The sequence below is a fragment of the Marmota monax genome, unplaced genomic scaffold, assembly GCF_021218885.2.
Source record: "Marmota monax isolate L192 unplaced genomic scaffold, Marmota_monax_Labrador192_F-V1.1 WCK01_AAM20220418_F8-fsc00207, whole genome shotgun sequence".
In the NCBI taxonomy this organism is placed as follows: Eukaryota; Metazoa; Chordata; class Mammalia; order Rodentia; family Sciuridae; genus Marmota; species Marmota monax.
This window is the reverse complement of record NW_026692713.1, coordinates 1,512,949-1,527,071: the sequence shown is the minus strand read 5'-3', so window position 1 is coordinate 1,527,071 and position 14,123 is coordinate 1,512,949. Positions and strand designations below refer to the sequence as shown.

Genomic DNA, 14,123 nt, shown 5'->3' with positions numbered 1-14,123 from the left:
CCATCACTGTGTCTCCTAGAAATGGAGCCACCTAGACAGTCAGGTTTAGTCCCCCTGGATGTGCTTACACACCCTGGTCCTGCTGAGCATCGACTAGTTCCCTCTGAACACACGTTAACTCCAAAGAGAATGGGAAGAAGAACGGGCTTAGTTTTCAATCCCGTAAGGAACACCTGTTCCTGGCACCAAAAGGGAGCCCACATTCACTTGACATTAAAACCTGCTTACCACCCGGCTTCACTGCATGTAGCCTCAACTGGGAACCACACACACACCCTCAGGCACTCAGAGAACATGGCATTAGATCACGTCCAGTGATAGACAACAGAAAAGAGACTCGTGAGGCTTAAAGACAATGCCTGACAATCTCTAAGGAAAAGGAGTGTGGGCTCACCTCGGCCTTGCACTCAGGGTCCCTGGCCTGCCGCCCAGGCATCAGCCTCATGGCTGAGGACAGGCTCTCACTCCATGAAGCAACTTTGCTTTGGTGTGTGACACTCGAGCGACTGGCCAGTGACTTCTTCTCAGATGCTGGAGACAGAGAAGCAAAGAACATTAGAGTTGAAGTTGAAAGAACAACATACACTATTTTGACAGCTGGCTTGTCTTTCAAAGGGCCAGCCAGGGGATACAAGCATAGTGTGCCTAAATCCAGTAAGGGAAACGGCCCAGGCTGTGGCTCACACTGACATATTCTGGTACTCCCTTGGCTAAGAAACACAGTGTGGACTTTGGGGTCACCAGACCTAGCTTAAACTCCTAGCTCCATGACTTTCTGATACTTAGTGAGATATTGGACAAGTTAGCTAATGTTGCCTTGCCTCAGTTTTCTCATCCTGTAAAATGGGAATAAATCATATCTAAACTCATGGGGGTATCATGAAGATTACACAAAATTATGTGTATATAGCACCTAGAACAAAGAAACTGCTCAATATTGGTTGTGGGCCAAAAGAGAGCCATTTGTAAGTTAAAGGTCCATCTTGCCTTTTTATTCCATTGTATTTGCATGGGTATATGTATCCAATTTTATCATACTTTTCCCTAAAGTGCAATCTGACATTTTGGCTTCAACTTGTACATGTAAGTACATAATTATTGCTATGGTTTAAATATATTCTCTCCAAAATTGATGTGGATACTTAATTCCCACTGTGGCTGTATTAAGAAGTATATTGTTTTAGGAGGTGATGAAGTCATGAGGGCCATGCCCTCCTGAATCTATAGTGCCTTATAAAAGGACTGGAGGAAAGTAGTCTGGGCCCTTTTGTTCTTTCAACCCTTTCACCATATGAGGATATAGTGTCCCTTCCCTCCAGAGGATGTAGCAACAAGGTGCTACTTTGAAAGCAGAAAGAGCCTTTACCAGACAATGAATCTTCTGGTGCCTGTAACTTGGACTCCCTAACATTCAGGATTGTGAGTGAATAACTATTATTTATAAATTATCTATTTTGTGATTATTTTCTTTAAGCAGTACAAATAGACTAAGGCAGATATGTACATACATATTTGCCTGGACTAACTTGAAAAGCTAGTTAAATAAAGTTTCCATACCTCTGGATGGTCCAGGGCACTTAGACGGAAAAAAAATAAAGTCTTGAATCACTCTGAATTTTATAATGCTAAAATACTTAAAATAAGGATAGGAGCCATAATTTGAGAGCAAGGACCTCCTTAGAAACAAAATTAATGGGCTGGGACTATAGCTCAGTGGTAGAGCACTTGCCTTGCACACATGAGGCACTGGGTTCTATCCTCAGCACCACATAAAAATAAATAAATAAAATAAAGATATTGTGCCATCTATAACTAAAAAAAAAGTTTTTAAAAAATTAAGACCTTATTCTTGCAGCTGCATTAACTAATATGCAGGTAAAAGTGTTGAGCTCTATCATATTAATATTTTGGGGTTGAAGACATTCACTTCTTTAAATGTCAGGACTCTAGGAACCCAAGGCTCACTGTTGTTGCATAATTTGGTGCAAGGTTTCCAAGTTGGCAGGGGAACATCAGGGCGGGATCTAGAACTCCAGGGCCCTGAGCCTTGACCCAATCAGTGCCCATTCCTTGGAGAGACTATGATCTACTTGTTTGGGTGGTACTTGTAACCTTTCTTTCATCCAAAATGAAAGCAGCATTCACTCTCTGTGAGAAAGATACATGAAATTTCAAGGATATAAACCCCAACCAAAGGCATAAGATAGAGGGTTTGAGTAGAAAAGGCTCTGGATCCCGAGTGGAACCTCAGAGGAATCTGGCTTTATAAAACCCAGAAGTTCCCATCCCCTGGAGCCGAATGGAGAGAGACCTAGGTAGTGCTGCCAGGATTTGAGCAACGTTTCCTCCCAGAGTGGGGTGACCTCTTCAATCTTCACTTCACTCTCTCCAGGTTTCACAGAGAGATCGATCTTGAAGGTGTCCTCCAGTGCCTGCCGCCTCTGAGCCACAAGTTGCTGCCAGAGAGTCTGCACTGTCTTCTGGATATTGTGCTGGACTAGCAGAGAGAGCACATGGCACAATCAGTACAGCCTCACTCCCAGAGAGGGCGAAAAGATGGCATATCATGGAAGCTTTTACCTACATACTTCTTGCTTAATGTCTTGCATATCAACCCCCAGCTTTGAAAACTCCAGCCAGAAGTAATCAGCTTGCAGAGCCACAGGGCTGACACAATGCTGCCAACATCCCCAAAAGATGGCCTTTCCCTGTGTCTAACTTCTTAACAAGTCACACCTGCCTGATGTGTCCAGGTCTGGAAAGAGAGTGATTGATGGGAGTGAACCTCTTCCCCTGATCCCCTGCCAATTCCATTAGATACCAGAGAGATGCCCTGTGTGACCCTATGTAACAAGCCAGCTCCCCCTAAACAGCTTCTTTCAACCTCCCCATATGTTTTGGCCTGAGGAATGGATTTCAAGCTCTAGATTGTGACCAGAGGCTCAGGACCTAATCCAATCCTTTTTTCCTAGTATTTGATGATACTTCCCAGAACCCACCCACCTCATTCCCTAGGTTTGCTCAGATACTAAGCCAACTCTGCCTGCTGAACCCGCATCTACAGTCCCCAAACTGTGCCTAAATTTCCTAATCTTGAATCAATGGGCCCCTCTCTGGTTCTAACCTTCTATAATCTATTTATCTTAACATCGAGAAATGGATGTTACCCAGTCCAGCTCTACCATCCAAGTACCAAAGTGCATACATTCATGCTGTCATTAAAACTGTGTCTGTATAAACTTTAAAGTCACAAGATTTTTGATCACTTTCTTTAGGCACCTGTGTGACCAGAATACAGAGGTACTTGTGCATAAGATTTTATATCACAAGATATCACAAAGTGGCACAGTCACAAATCAAAGTGACAAAAGCTTCTACTTCCTGGATCAAGAGGTAGAGTGTGCAATCTTTCAAACACATGGAACTGCCTGCTGTGTGTGTGTGTGTGTGTGTGTGTAAAATAGATATATATATATAGATATAAACATACATTTGTTATATATAAATTTACAATGCCTTTAACTTGGGTTGACATTAGTAAATCCAAGAACAAAATTTATCAAGCCCAAAGTCTTATAGATAGTAATGAATTTATTAACTCTTTCCCCATTTTCTAAGGAACAAAGCTAAGTTATCCCTAGGCATAAAGGCTTGAGATAGGTGAGATGGTCTGCCAGTTTCAACTTACAGTGAGATGCCCAGGGATTTAAGCAAGTAGGCCAAGCTTATAGAGGAACCAAGTCCTACAGAGTTTTCTATTCATCCATCCATCCATCCATCCATACACCCATCCCCCATCCACCCACCCATCCACCCATCCATCCATCCATCCACCCATCCACCCATCTATCCCTTTTCATTTCATTTCTAAGATACAACAATCATTCCTGTGTTATTTTCTATCATGTAAACTTGTTGAGCTACTTCCTCACTCTGGGATTTCCTAAGTCCTCTTCTGATCTTTGAAATTTTCTTTAATAGTATTTGCTTTCTTAACTTTGGAAAGACAGACTGAAGGATGCAACTCTGCAGATACAACTATCCATCCCCCTATACAATCCCCCTATACAAAAAGTAAACACTAAATAAGACATACCATCACTCAAACTTGGGAAGTCTTCCTCTGTTTTTTCTTTTACTTCTTCATTTGGGGAAAGAAAGACTTGATGATAAGGAGTCATTCTAGGCTTGGGTTCCAATCCAAATCCTTCTGGATAACTAATAGACAAGAGGTTTGTTTTGTTTGTTTGTTTGTTTTTTTGTTATTGTTGTTTTTACTATAAACTCAAATTTGAGACTATTCCATGGTTCTCTATTATAAGTAACCATCCTTCAAACCCAGTATATATCAGTATGGAAAATGTGTTAAATCAAGTTAAAGAAAATGCATAATAATTTCCACAGCAGATATTGCACAACGTTTTTCTGGATAATAGGAAAACACCTTATCTTCATATGAAGTCTATCTTGAGAAGCGCTACTCATGGTCCCAGCAGGCCCCTGAACCCTCTTCTGGTTCTTTGTAATCAGAATTGATCATTTCTTGTGTACTTCCAATGTATTGAATTTTCCTTTGTTTGGCATTGATTTTGTTCTGCTTTGAATGTAGTCTCACATGGCCCTGAACTTGGAAGGGCCCCATACTTGGACTCTGCTATCACCATCTTTAAGTTCTTGGTAAATTTTAAATGTGGTCCCTACATTTTAATTTTGCCAGGCTTCCACACATGATGTAGTCAGTTCTAAGTGGGGGCACAGTGGTTATGTATTCAGTTCCCCAGGAATCTGGTAGTCCCTATCACGTGAATGTCTATGTGCCCTCATTTCAGAGCCCCTCTCAGCCTCCTGGACTGAATAAACAAATGTTTATAAATTGAACCTAAAATAATAAACATGGGAATAAAAAAATGCCAACATATGAAAATGCCCAATTCATGAAATTTCTACAATAAATTAATTTGGGGATGTTGGAGGTGATTTTGCTACATAGAAGTCTCTGAGGAGGATGTCATTTTGAGCACACAAATCCAATAGGAATTCTGCTCTTTTCACCTGTGCTTTCAATATGGCTAGGGCTTAACTCTGGAAATGTGAAGAAAGAAAGAAAACCTCCCCACATTTAAATATACACTGAAAATATCTTTTTTCATTTCAGACCAATAAAAGGACAAGTGCCTCCTCTAGTCTAGGAGGACTCCCCAGTGATTCCCAGAGAGCTTTAAGACAGGTCAGCTTCAGTGTTTTGTGGTGTCCAGTGGTCATGTGTACAGGATTCGGGGAATTTTTATTTAAGTGATCAAACTTGTAATTTGTACTGGGATAAATTTAAGCAATAAAAAGGACAAGAGCAAAGTGTAACATGGTACAATCCTCTCTTCCCTACACTCAACCATGGCCCTCTTAATAAGAGATTATATTTGTAAGCCACATGATGCCAAGGAGATGGTTTCATATGATATAGACTGAACATATGGTTTTTTTTTGTTGTTGTTGTTTGTTTGTTTTTGTGTGTGGGTGTGTGTCTGTGTGTGTGTCTGTGTCTGTGTATGTCTGCAAGACAAATTATTCCTGGCTTGCACAATACAGTGTATTATATGATTTTTTCCCATATTTGAATTGCCTTTATCAAATGTTAATGTTTCTAAAAATCTGTCTGTATCAAAAGAATCAGTGTGTACATTTAATGTTAGCATTTCCTGCCTCAAAAAATTAAATCAAGCTGGGCATGGTGGCACATGCCTATAATCCCAGTGACTCGGGATGCTGAGGCAGAAGGATTTTGAGTACAAAGCCATCCTTAGCAACTTGGTGAGGCCCTAAGCAACTTAACAAAACCCTGTCTCTTTGTACTGGGATAAATTTAAGCAATAAAAAGGACAAGAGCAAAGTATAACATGCTACAGTGCTCTCTTCCCTGTCTCTAAATAAAATATATTTTTAAAAGCGCTGGGGATGTAGCTCAGTGGTTAAATGCCTCTAGGTTCAATCCCTGGTACAAGAAAAAAAATTAATCAATAAAGTATCTTACAGTGTAGAATTATAGAAATAGGATTAATTATTATTGCAGGATGTTTCTAGTTGCTCAATCATATGAATATGTTTGAGGATTATTTACCATACTATCAAATGCTGCACATAATTTAGACAACTGGATAAGCAAAAAGTTTATATCACTTATATTGACCTCAATCTAGTTCCTTCTCAGTCTTCTTTTTTTTCTATTCTGAACACCAGCAGTCAAGGAAATAAGCAGGCAGCTCCTACCTTCTTTCATTGAGCAGCAAAAGGCAATGCATGAGACACAGGAGGAAGCTGACGTTGGAATTATAGGTGGCAAAGATAATGTCCCAGTGCTCCTGTAGAAAGCCCAGGATGCTGAGAAGGCTGAGGCACTCAGACAGGGACTGCTGGGGCTTGGAGAGGCAATATAGAATGACTTTGTTCAAACTGCTGTATAAAGCACTGATGACAGTCTCTCTTTGAGAAGAGGTATTCTCGATGACCTGAGTCATAAAAATAAGACACATATAAATACACTTCTGCACACTTTGCAATTTTAGATACTGATCCAGTGTACCATGAAAATAATATGATCAAAAAAATGACATGATCTTAAATTCAAATAGTGCTAATTTCTTCTAGTTTGAGATTCTGTTTAATAAAACGATAAATAAGGGCAATTCAGAATTTGGGTAAGAACTTGTGTAATTAAAAAGTTTAAAATTTACTACAGTCATATTATGGAAAATAGATTTGGTGGCCAGAGACTTCTGAAATACTGGTAACACAGTTGACATTCAGTTTATGTGAAAATGCTATTAGTAATATCTAATTGTATTAATAATTATTTTCATGTATAGATTATTTACAATATTCCTGGTGATGCTAAGTTTTGTTTCCATTGATTTGAATAAATTTAAATACATTGCTTCATGTAAATGTCTTAACACCATAAAGTAGATACTAAGATTACCCCACGTTAGGGATAAGAAGTCAAGGCCAGAGAGGTTAGGTGGTCAGGAAGGACAAGGGTCAAAGAAACACTGGACACTTGAGCCATGCCCTTAATCACGATATCGTCTAAAGGGAATGGAGTCCAATGTATTTTAGTTTATGAGAAATTTAGAGGGGGAGACAGTTCTTTTTTTTATTGGTTGTTCAAAACATTACAAAGCTCTTGACATATCATATTTCATACATTATATTCAAGTTATTAGCAGCCTCAACACTGATTAGTTCATACCTGTTGGGCTTCGGTGAAAACAGTTCACAGATCACAAATCACATGCAAAGTTTCTAGTCTATTAGAAAGTCACTTGTTAGCCAAAGGTTGCTCCCTTGGAATTTTTAAGTAGTGCAGGTGTTTCTACCCCCATGTAATTCAGTTTGATTTCAACCTGTTTTAATCTGGGAGTCAAGTCTTCATCCCTCTTCTCTCCTGCTCCTCCTGCACCTCTCAAACTGAGGTTAAGGGCTGGGGAGAATCGAGGTCCTGGTGCCTGGTACCACCTAAATGCACACCAGTCCTGGCAGGTACATGCTCTTCGGAATTGGTTCTGAGAATTTCTTTGACCACCAGAAACTCTTTTTTATTCTCAACACAACTTCCCAAGGATCTGATTTTAATCTTCCCAGAGCTGAAAAGAAACTCTTTCTCCCTTCTTGGAGTCATTCCTGAAAAAACCTCTCAATATATTATTTTCAGGTTGGTTTCAACCTATACATCACCCAGAACAGCATTGTGCTGAGACCCAGTCCTGGGATCTGTGGGTGGCAGTTCTAGTGTGATAAGAGAAGGTCCTTTCCAAGAGTCACAGACATCCTACAGGCAGGACAACTTTGATAACGAGCGACTCATTGCATGAGTTCAAGTAAAGAGCTCACAGAAGCTTGTAAGCAAAGGGCCCCAGCATGCAGTGGGAGGCAGGGATCTAAAACCAAGCTGTGAGAAAGGCAACTCTAGGAGTTTGGGGTTATAATTTTCTCTGTGAACCTGTGTATATCTAAGGATGGCTCTGTAGGCATGCATTTGCTTGTGTGGCTATGAACAAGAATAATAGGACTTGGTAAAAATGGAGTCCTGCCTTGATTTCAGGAGGGCAGAAAGATTAATAGATGGAAGTAGATATTATGGATCTGGAGACTCTCATGCTAAATGAAGTAAGCAAGTCCCCCCAAAACAAAGGTGGAATGTTTTCTGTGATAAGTGGAAGCTAACTCACAATATGGGGGTGAGGGGAAGAACAGAAGGGCAGTAGATTAGACAATGGGGGAATGGAGGGAAAAGAAGGGGGATAAGCAAAGGAACGACAGCAGGAGGAATCTGACCTAGTTTCCCATGCACATGGATGAAAACAACCCAGTGAATCCCACCACCATGTATATCCATAAGAATGGGACTCTAACTAGAATAAGATATAGTCCATGCTTGCATAATTATATTAAAATGAATTCTGGGGTCATGTAGAACTAAAAAGAACCAATTTAAAAAAAGAAAAGAAAATAGGCCCTTTAGGTCGAAGACCTTTTTGGCCTGTTCATTGCTCATAAGAAATAACAATACTTAAGGTTAAACCAACAATCATGGTAAAACTCAAGTGGAAGGAAGTAGAGTCTGAGAGGGACAGAGGTCAGGTGCCTTGCAGGGAGCTGAGGGTGAGGAGTATCTCCAGGGGTCCTGCAGGTAAGCCCTGCAGGGCACTCAATAGCCACCAGAAATTTCCTGGGTCTTAAAGGACTGCTTTCTTCCTCCCACCCAGCTCAGATTCTGTTTCAGCAAAGGACAAAATTTCAGCTAGACCAAAGGAGCAATGACCAGGTATGTCACACAGACTCCTGGTCAGTCACAAAGAGGTGTCTTGTTACCCTAGCCATCCCAGGTTCTTACCACCATGATGTGCTCTGTGATGAAGAGAAGAATATGTCTGGGGTCTGCTGAGAAGATCCCACCATACAGCTTCTCCACCAGCTTCTGGGTGAAGTAGGAGATGTTTGATAGGGAAGGAGCGGCAGCAGCTTCTATGTTTGGCTGAGGCTCTTTACTGCCTGAGTGGAGTAAAGATAGACCAAGATGAGAGTCTAAATATGCTTCTCTCCACAACAATCTTGGCCCCTCCTCATAACCAGCCATGTCTTACTCATCTCTGATTCCCATTGTTCCAAAGGTGGAGTCTTTTATTGAACACCCCCACAAAGTAAATTGATCTTGATTAATCTGGCCAGTGATAGAAACCAAGCTGTGAGAAAGGCAAGAGGAAGCATTTCTTCCAGTGACTCTTCAGAATAAGGATGGAGGAGAATTTAATGCCTAATGCAAATGAGAAGGCATTGTGCTGACCTGAGTTCTTGCTGTTGCACTGGAAGAAGATACAGCCATAAAGCTGATCGTGCATTTGTGCTCACACTTACATTTGTGCTTGGATGAGTGTGTGGTGATCTCAGCTAATCTCTAGAAACACCCTGTGAATCAGCTACAGTTGTCATCCTCACTCAGAGACTCACAGATCCAGGCCTTTGCCCTGGGTCTCACTGCTGTCCATGGACACAGCCAGGACCCACAGGGGCTTCCCAACCACACTGAATTCACTGCTCTGCTTCTCTCACACATCAAGCATTCCAGGAGAAAGACCAGAAAGCTAGGGTTTTCATGTTGTGGCAAGACAGAGTCTAGGAGATAAGTCATGTAGCTAGGGATTTCTGTGTCTCAAAAACCACAGAAAGAATGTTTGTTTAAGCTCCCTGAGAAGGGGCAGCTGCCCTGGAACTGTTTTTTGATGAAGTCTCCAGCTCAAATTCTGAAGAGCAAAGGCAGCATCTTAATCCAGCTTCATTTGTTCAAGAAACATTTGTCAAGTACCTATTCAGTACCCAGACACAGGTGCACAGCACAAGATGCTGAGCAGAAGACTGTGGAATCCCTGCCGTTTGGACTTCTCTTATGGGAAGGGGTCACATTTGTACTGAAGCTAAAGAAAAGTCAATTTTAACCCAGAGGACAGGAAGACCTTTTGTCTCCAAGTGGCACAGTGATAGCAGGGGTGTCATGGAAAGCAGAAAGCATCTCATCCCTCACTGGGCAGGGGTCAATGAGCTCTTGTTGCAGATACATGGAGGATACGCCCAGATGGAGGATGAGGTACCCCATAGTCAGAATCAGGAGTAAGCATGAATACTAGCTTTCCTGATTAGCCATCATCAGCTGAATGCCAGAAACAGGAAGGACCAAGTCATCCACTCACCTCTGAGTGCCATGTTGCCTCCACTCATGATGTGGAATATTTCCATGGTAGAAAGAAGGACCTCAGACTGGAAGTCACGCTTCTGTTGGCTGGTGGCATTGTCTGGACAAGCCTGGAAGCACAGCCTGGGACTGAGAAAGCAGTCGCATAGCCATAATGTCCCCTTAACCCCTTGCCCAGCAGGTGCAATAGTACCCAGCTGACCACTCACAACTAGGCCTCCTCCAAGGCATTGCTTTCTGCTCACTGAGCTGCCTTATCTAGTAGGCAAGACCTACTTCCAGGGGTGAATAAGTGGGGGAGTCCACAGTCAAAGGTCACCTGGCAGGTGCCCAAGATGAGGCTGACTATGGGACACAGAGTGTACCAGCACCCCCTTGAGACCAGGCTCCAGTGGAAACCACCTCTAAGAGAACATCTTCCCCTTTCCTCTGCTCCCCTCTCTCCTCCTGACAGCAGTCCCTACAATATATAATTTCTATAACACCCTTACCTCAGGCTCAGTTTCCAAGGACCCTGCCCTTATTCTTCTATTTACCTGGCACTCTGCCAGGGCCTGAAGTTCATAAACATCCCCCCAGATCATGAGGCGGTGACTCCACCACTGGCGAGCCAGCATCTTCAGGCCTGGCCATCCCTTGCCCTTGCAATGCCCTTTGGCTCCCAAACCCACTCCCATAAAAGACAGCCCAGCAATAAATGCCCTTTCCAACCCACCTCCAGAAGCACCTCCAGTGGCAGCCACTGCTTGGGGCTGGGGGTTCCAAGCAGGAGCTCCCTCAAGAGGATCTGAGTGAAGTCTCTCAGCTGCCTCCGGGCAGGATGTGACTTGACAGGAGCCTGGAGACCTTCCTTGGGGCTGTCACCTTCAGAGACAGTCCCAGGACTGCTGGTGTTCCGGGTGGACTCAGCTGCAGGCCCCTCAAAGACAAGAGAACCCTAACATGTGTGGCCTGGAAGCTCTTTCACATCTGTCTCTGATGGGAACACGCAGAATTATCATCATACCCATTGACATGGGTGGAAACTGAGGCTCTGCCAAAGTATGATTTTCCCAGAGCCTTCTTGCCTATGGCCACAGTTACCACTGTGGTCTGAGACTCTGACTGAGATAGGATGATATTTTGCAAAAAAAAAAAAAAAAAAAAAAAACTGAGCCACCAAGTCAGAGAGAACTGCAGTGCTCTGCAACGAAATCCAAAATCTGTTGGGGCAAGTGGCTTCACTCCTCCAAGCCAGCTGCCTATCTGTTAAATAGCAATCATAAAAACCACCCTCACAGAGGATTTGTGGAAAGGAAATGAGAGAATAATAGATGCAGCAATGCCTGGCAGCTTGGTAGGGGGTCAGTGGACACTGGCTTCCACCTTGTGGTGGTGTCCCCACCTTTTCCTCCTGCCCAGTCCCTGCTCATGTTGACAGACAGGACATTCAGGTAGGAAAGATGGAGAAGCAAAACTGTAGAGTTCTTTCCCTGAATCCCTGAAGCACTTCAGCATTCACTTCCTCATTTGAGGTTTATAAAAACAGGGGATAGAGGAGACAAGGGTCATTACCCCAGATAGTCCAGGAGGACCTGGAGATGCAGGGAGGCCGAATGACACACCCAAGGACACGCGGCCAGGGACTCCTGACTCCCGGCCCATGAACTTTTCATGCACGTTCATCTGTTGGCACCTCCCTTTGCTCATTCATAAAATTAATGCCGCCGTTCTTAATTAAGCCATAAAACGAATTTAATGGCACCTAGGGAGGTGGCGACTGCATTAATTAGCTCCATGCGGCCTCAACTGGAAAGATGCCATATAAATTCATAGCAAATCGAAGGCTTTTGGCTGCCAGCCTTCTGTGTGGGGAGGGTCTGCAATGCTTTCTGTGCAACAAAGGCCTAGCGAGCTGACTTGGAGCTGGGACAAGGCAAGAGAGTGTCATGAGGGAGAAGCACCTTGGAATTGGAGCTAGGAACCCCAAGTCAGGGCCCAACCAGCCCACTAGGGTGTTTGCTGGCTGCAGAGGTGACTTTTGGGTCAGTCCTATGCCAGGGTGTGCGCTGTGTGCTCAACTGGAGCCTCGACTCAGTAACATCAAGCTTGTTCCTTGGGGGTAGGGGCTGAGATGGGCATCAGGACTGAGATGCCACATCTTGTCCCCTACAGAGGAAGTGCCAAGGAGATCGCAGGAGACAGACTGTAAAATTGTCCCTCTTCCCTGCCTGGTCTGAGCCACCTGAGTTTCCCTGTGTCGATCCCACCCCCACCCCCACCTCCACCTACAGCTTCAGCCCACAGGGCCTCCCTGTGTCTATCACTGCCTTGTGTTTATTCTTAATTTCCTAGTAAGTTACTCGAGTTTATATTAATCCATCAAAACATTTTGAAACCATTTTATCTTTTTGCAAATCCTCTTGTCTTTATGTGTAGTCTAATTACAGCTGTCCCTAAGTATCTGTGAGGAATTTGTTCCAGAAACCTCTGAGTATAGCAAATTCCACAGATGTTCAAGTCCCTCACATAAAAAGGCATAGTATTTACACATACCCTAGGCATAACCTCCCATATACTTTAAATTATCTCTAGATTATTTATAATGCCTAATGCAATGTAAATGCTATGTGACTGTTATAAATCTATTATTTAGGGAATATTGGTGGGGAAAAACATATACACATTCAGTACAGACCAAAAAATTTTTAAATATTTTCTCTTTGAGGTTAATTGAATCCCTGATGGGGAACCCATGGATACAGAGGGCTAACTGTATTTTCAATTTTATTTAGTTATTTAACTTTATTTTAAACCCATCACATGGGTTTAAATGTAAAAAACTCAGGCTTTGGGGTGAGAGACCAAAATTTAAATCTTAGCTCTGTTGCATGTCAATCCCAGGAACTGTGACATACTTTGTTCTCTCAATCATTTTGTGAGATGAGACTTATGAGTACCACTTTGTCTCTGAGTCTCATATTCTTCTTTCCTCTTTCTGATTGCTGTTAGTGTTATGTGAAGCACCAGGTTTGGGACCAATGTGCCAACATGGATACACCCCTGGGAAAGGTTAGCTAAGAGAACATTTCTCCCATTCATTTTATGATTTAGCAAATGATTACGGAGCATACACTCCATGCCTAGCTCTGTGCTTGTCATGGGTAGGGGTGTGTGTGTGTGTGTGTGTGTGTGTATGAAAGAAATAGAGAGACCAACAGACACTGACGAATGAACCCAGAACCTAGCACATACTAGGCAAGTGCTCTCCCACGGAGCTACACCTCCAGACCTTTGTGTTTTTTATTTTGAGACAGCGTCTCCTAAGTTGCTGAGACTGGAATCAAATTTGCCTCAGCCCCCAAAGTTATAGGAATATCAGGTGTGTGCCACTTTGCCTAGTTGCTTGTCCTGGATTATAAGCCCCCCCCGATTTGGGATTATAAATCCTTCAACTTGGCTGCCCCTTGACTTGCTGGGACCCCCTGTTCATCTTAAACTCACATCTTCCCTAAGCTACTTCTTCAACTGCTCATCACAGAAGACAGAAGACCCAAGTCGGTTCTCTATCCTCCCTGGTTCTTCTGGATCTAAGCTGGTCCTTCACAAACCTACTGCCTGGAAGGGGATCTGAGTCATGTCCTAAGGGGCCTGCAAACAGGACAAAAGTACCACCCCTCCCCTGAATGGCACATAGGCAACAGGCTTCCTGGAAAGGATTCACTGTTTCCTATGACCAGTGTGTGAATATTCCATATAGAATTGGACTTGATCTACCATCAAATTTCTCATTCCTAACAATTCAAAAAAATGATTGAGTCCCAGAGCTGAAAATGACCTCTAGTTACATCTCAGCCAAGAAAAGGAAAATTACCCAAGTTGTTTATTGAATGTTCCAGTCAAG

General features: G+C 42.8%; 1 protein-coding gene across 9 annotated transcripts in view; it reads right to left on the bottom strand.

Annotated features, from left to right (window-relative positions):
* Wdfy4 (WDFY family member 4) overlaps positions 1 to 14,123 on the bottom strand; it is a 282,996-nt gene that overhangs the window by 147,601 nt on the left and 121,272 nt on the right. For 6 of the 9 annotated variants that reach the window (XM_046446708.2, XM_046446712.2, XM_058579999.1 and 3 more), the window contains exons 33-39: positions 10,956 to 11,159; positions 10,239 to 10,350; positions 8,888 to 9,045; positions 6,265 to 6,503; positions 4,097 to 4,218; positions 2,312 to 2,497; positions 395 to 531 (exon numbers count right to left, since the gene is read on the bottom strand). In XM_046446708.2, coding sequence (XP_046302664.1) covers positions 395 to 531; positions 2,312 to 2,497; positions 4,097 to 4,218; positions 6,265 to 6,503; positions 8,888 to 9,045; positions 10,239 to 10,350; positions 10,956 to 11,159 — 1,158 coding nt within the window. Of the gene's footprint in view, positions 1 to 394; positions 532 to 2,311; positions 2,498 to 2,597; positions 2,756 to 4,096; positions 4,219 to 6,264; positions 6,504 to 8,887; positions 9,046 to 10,238; positions 10,370 to 10,955; positions 11,160 to 14,123 lie in introns of those variants that run through there. The other 3 variants (XR_006852139.2, XM_058580001.1, XR_006852140.2) reach the window with 3 other exon arrangements.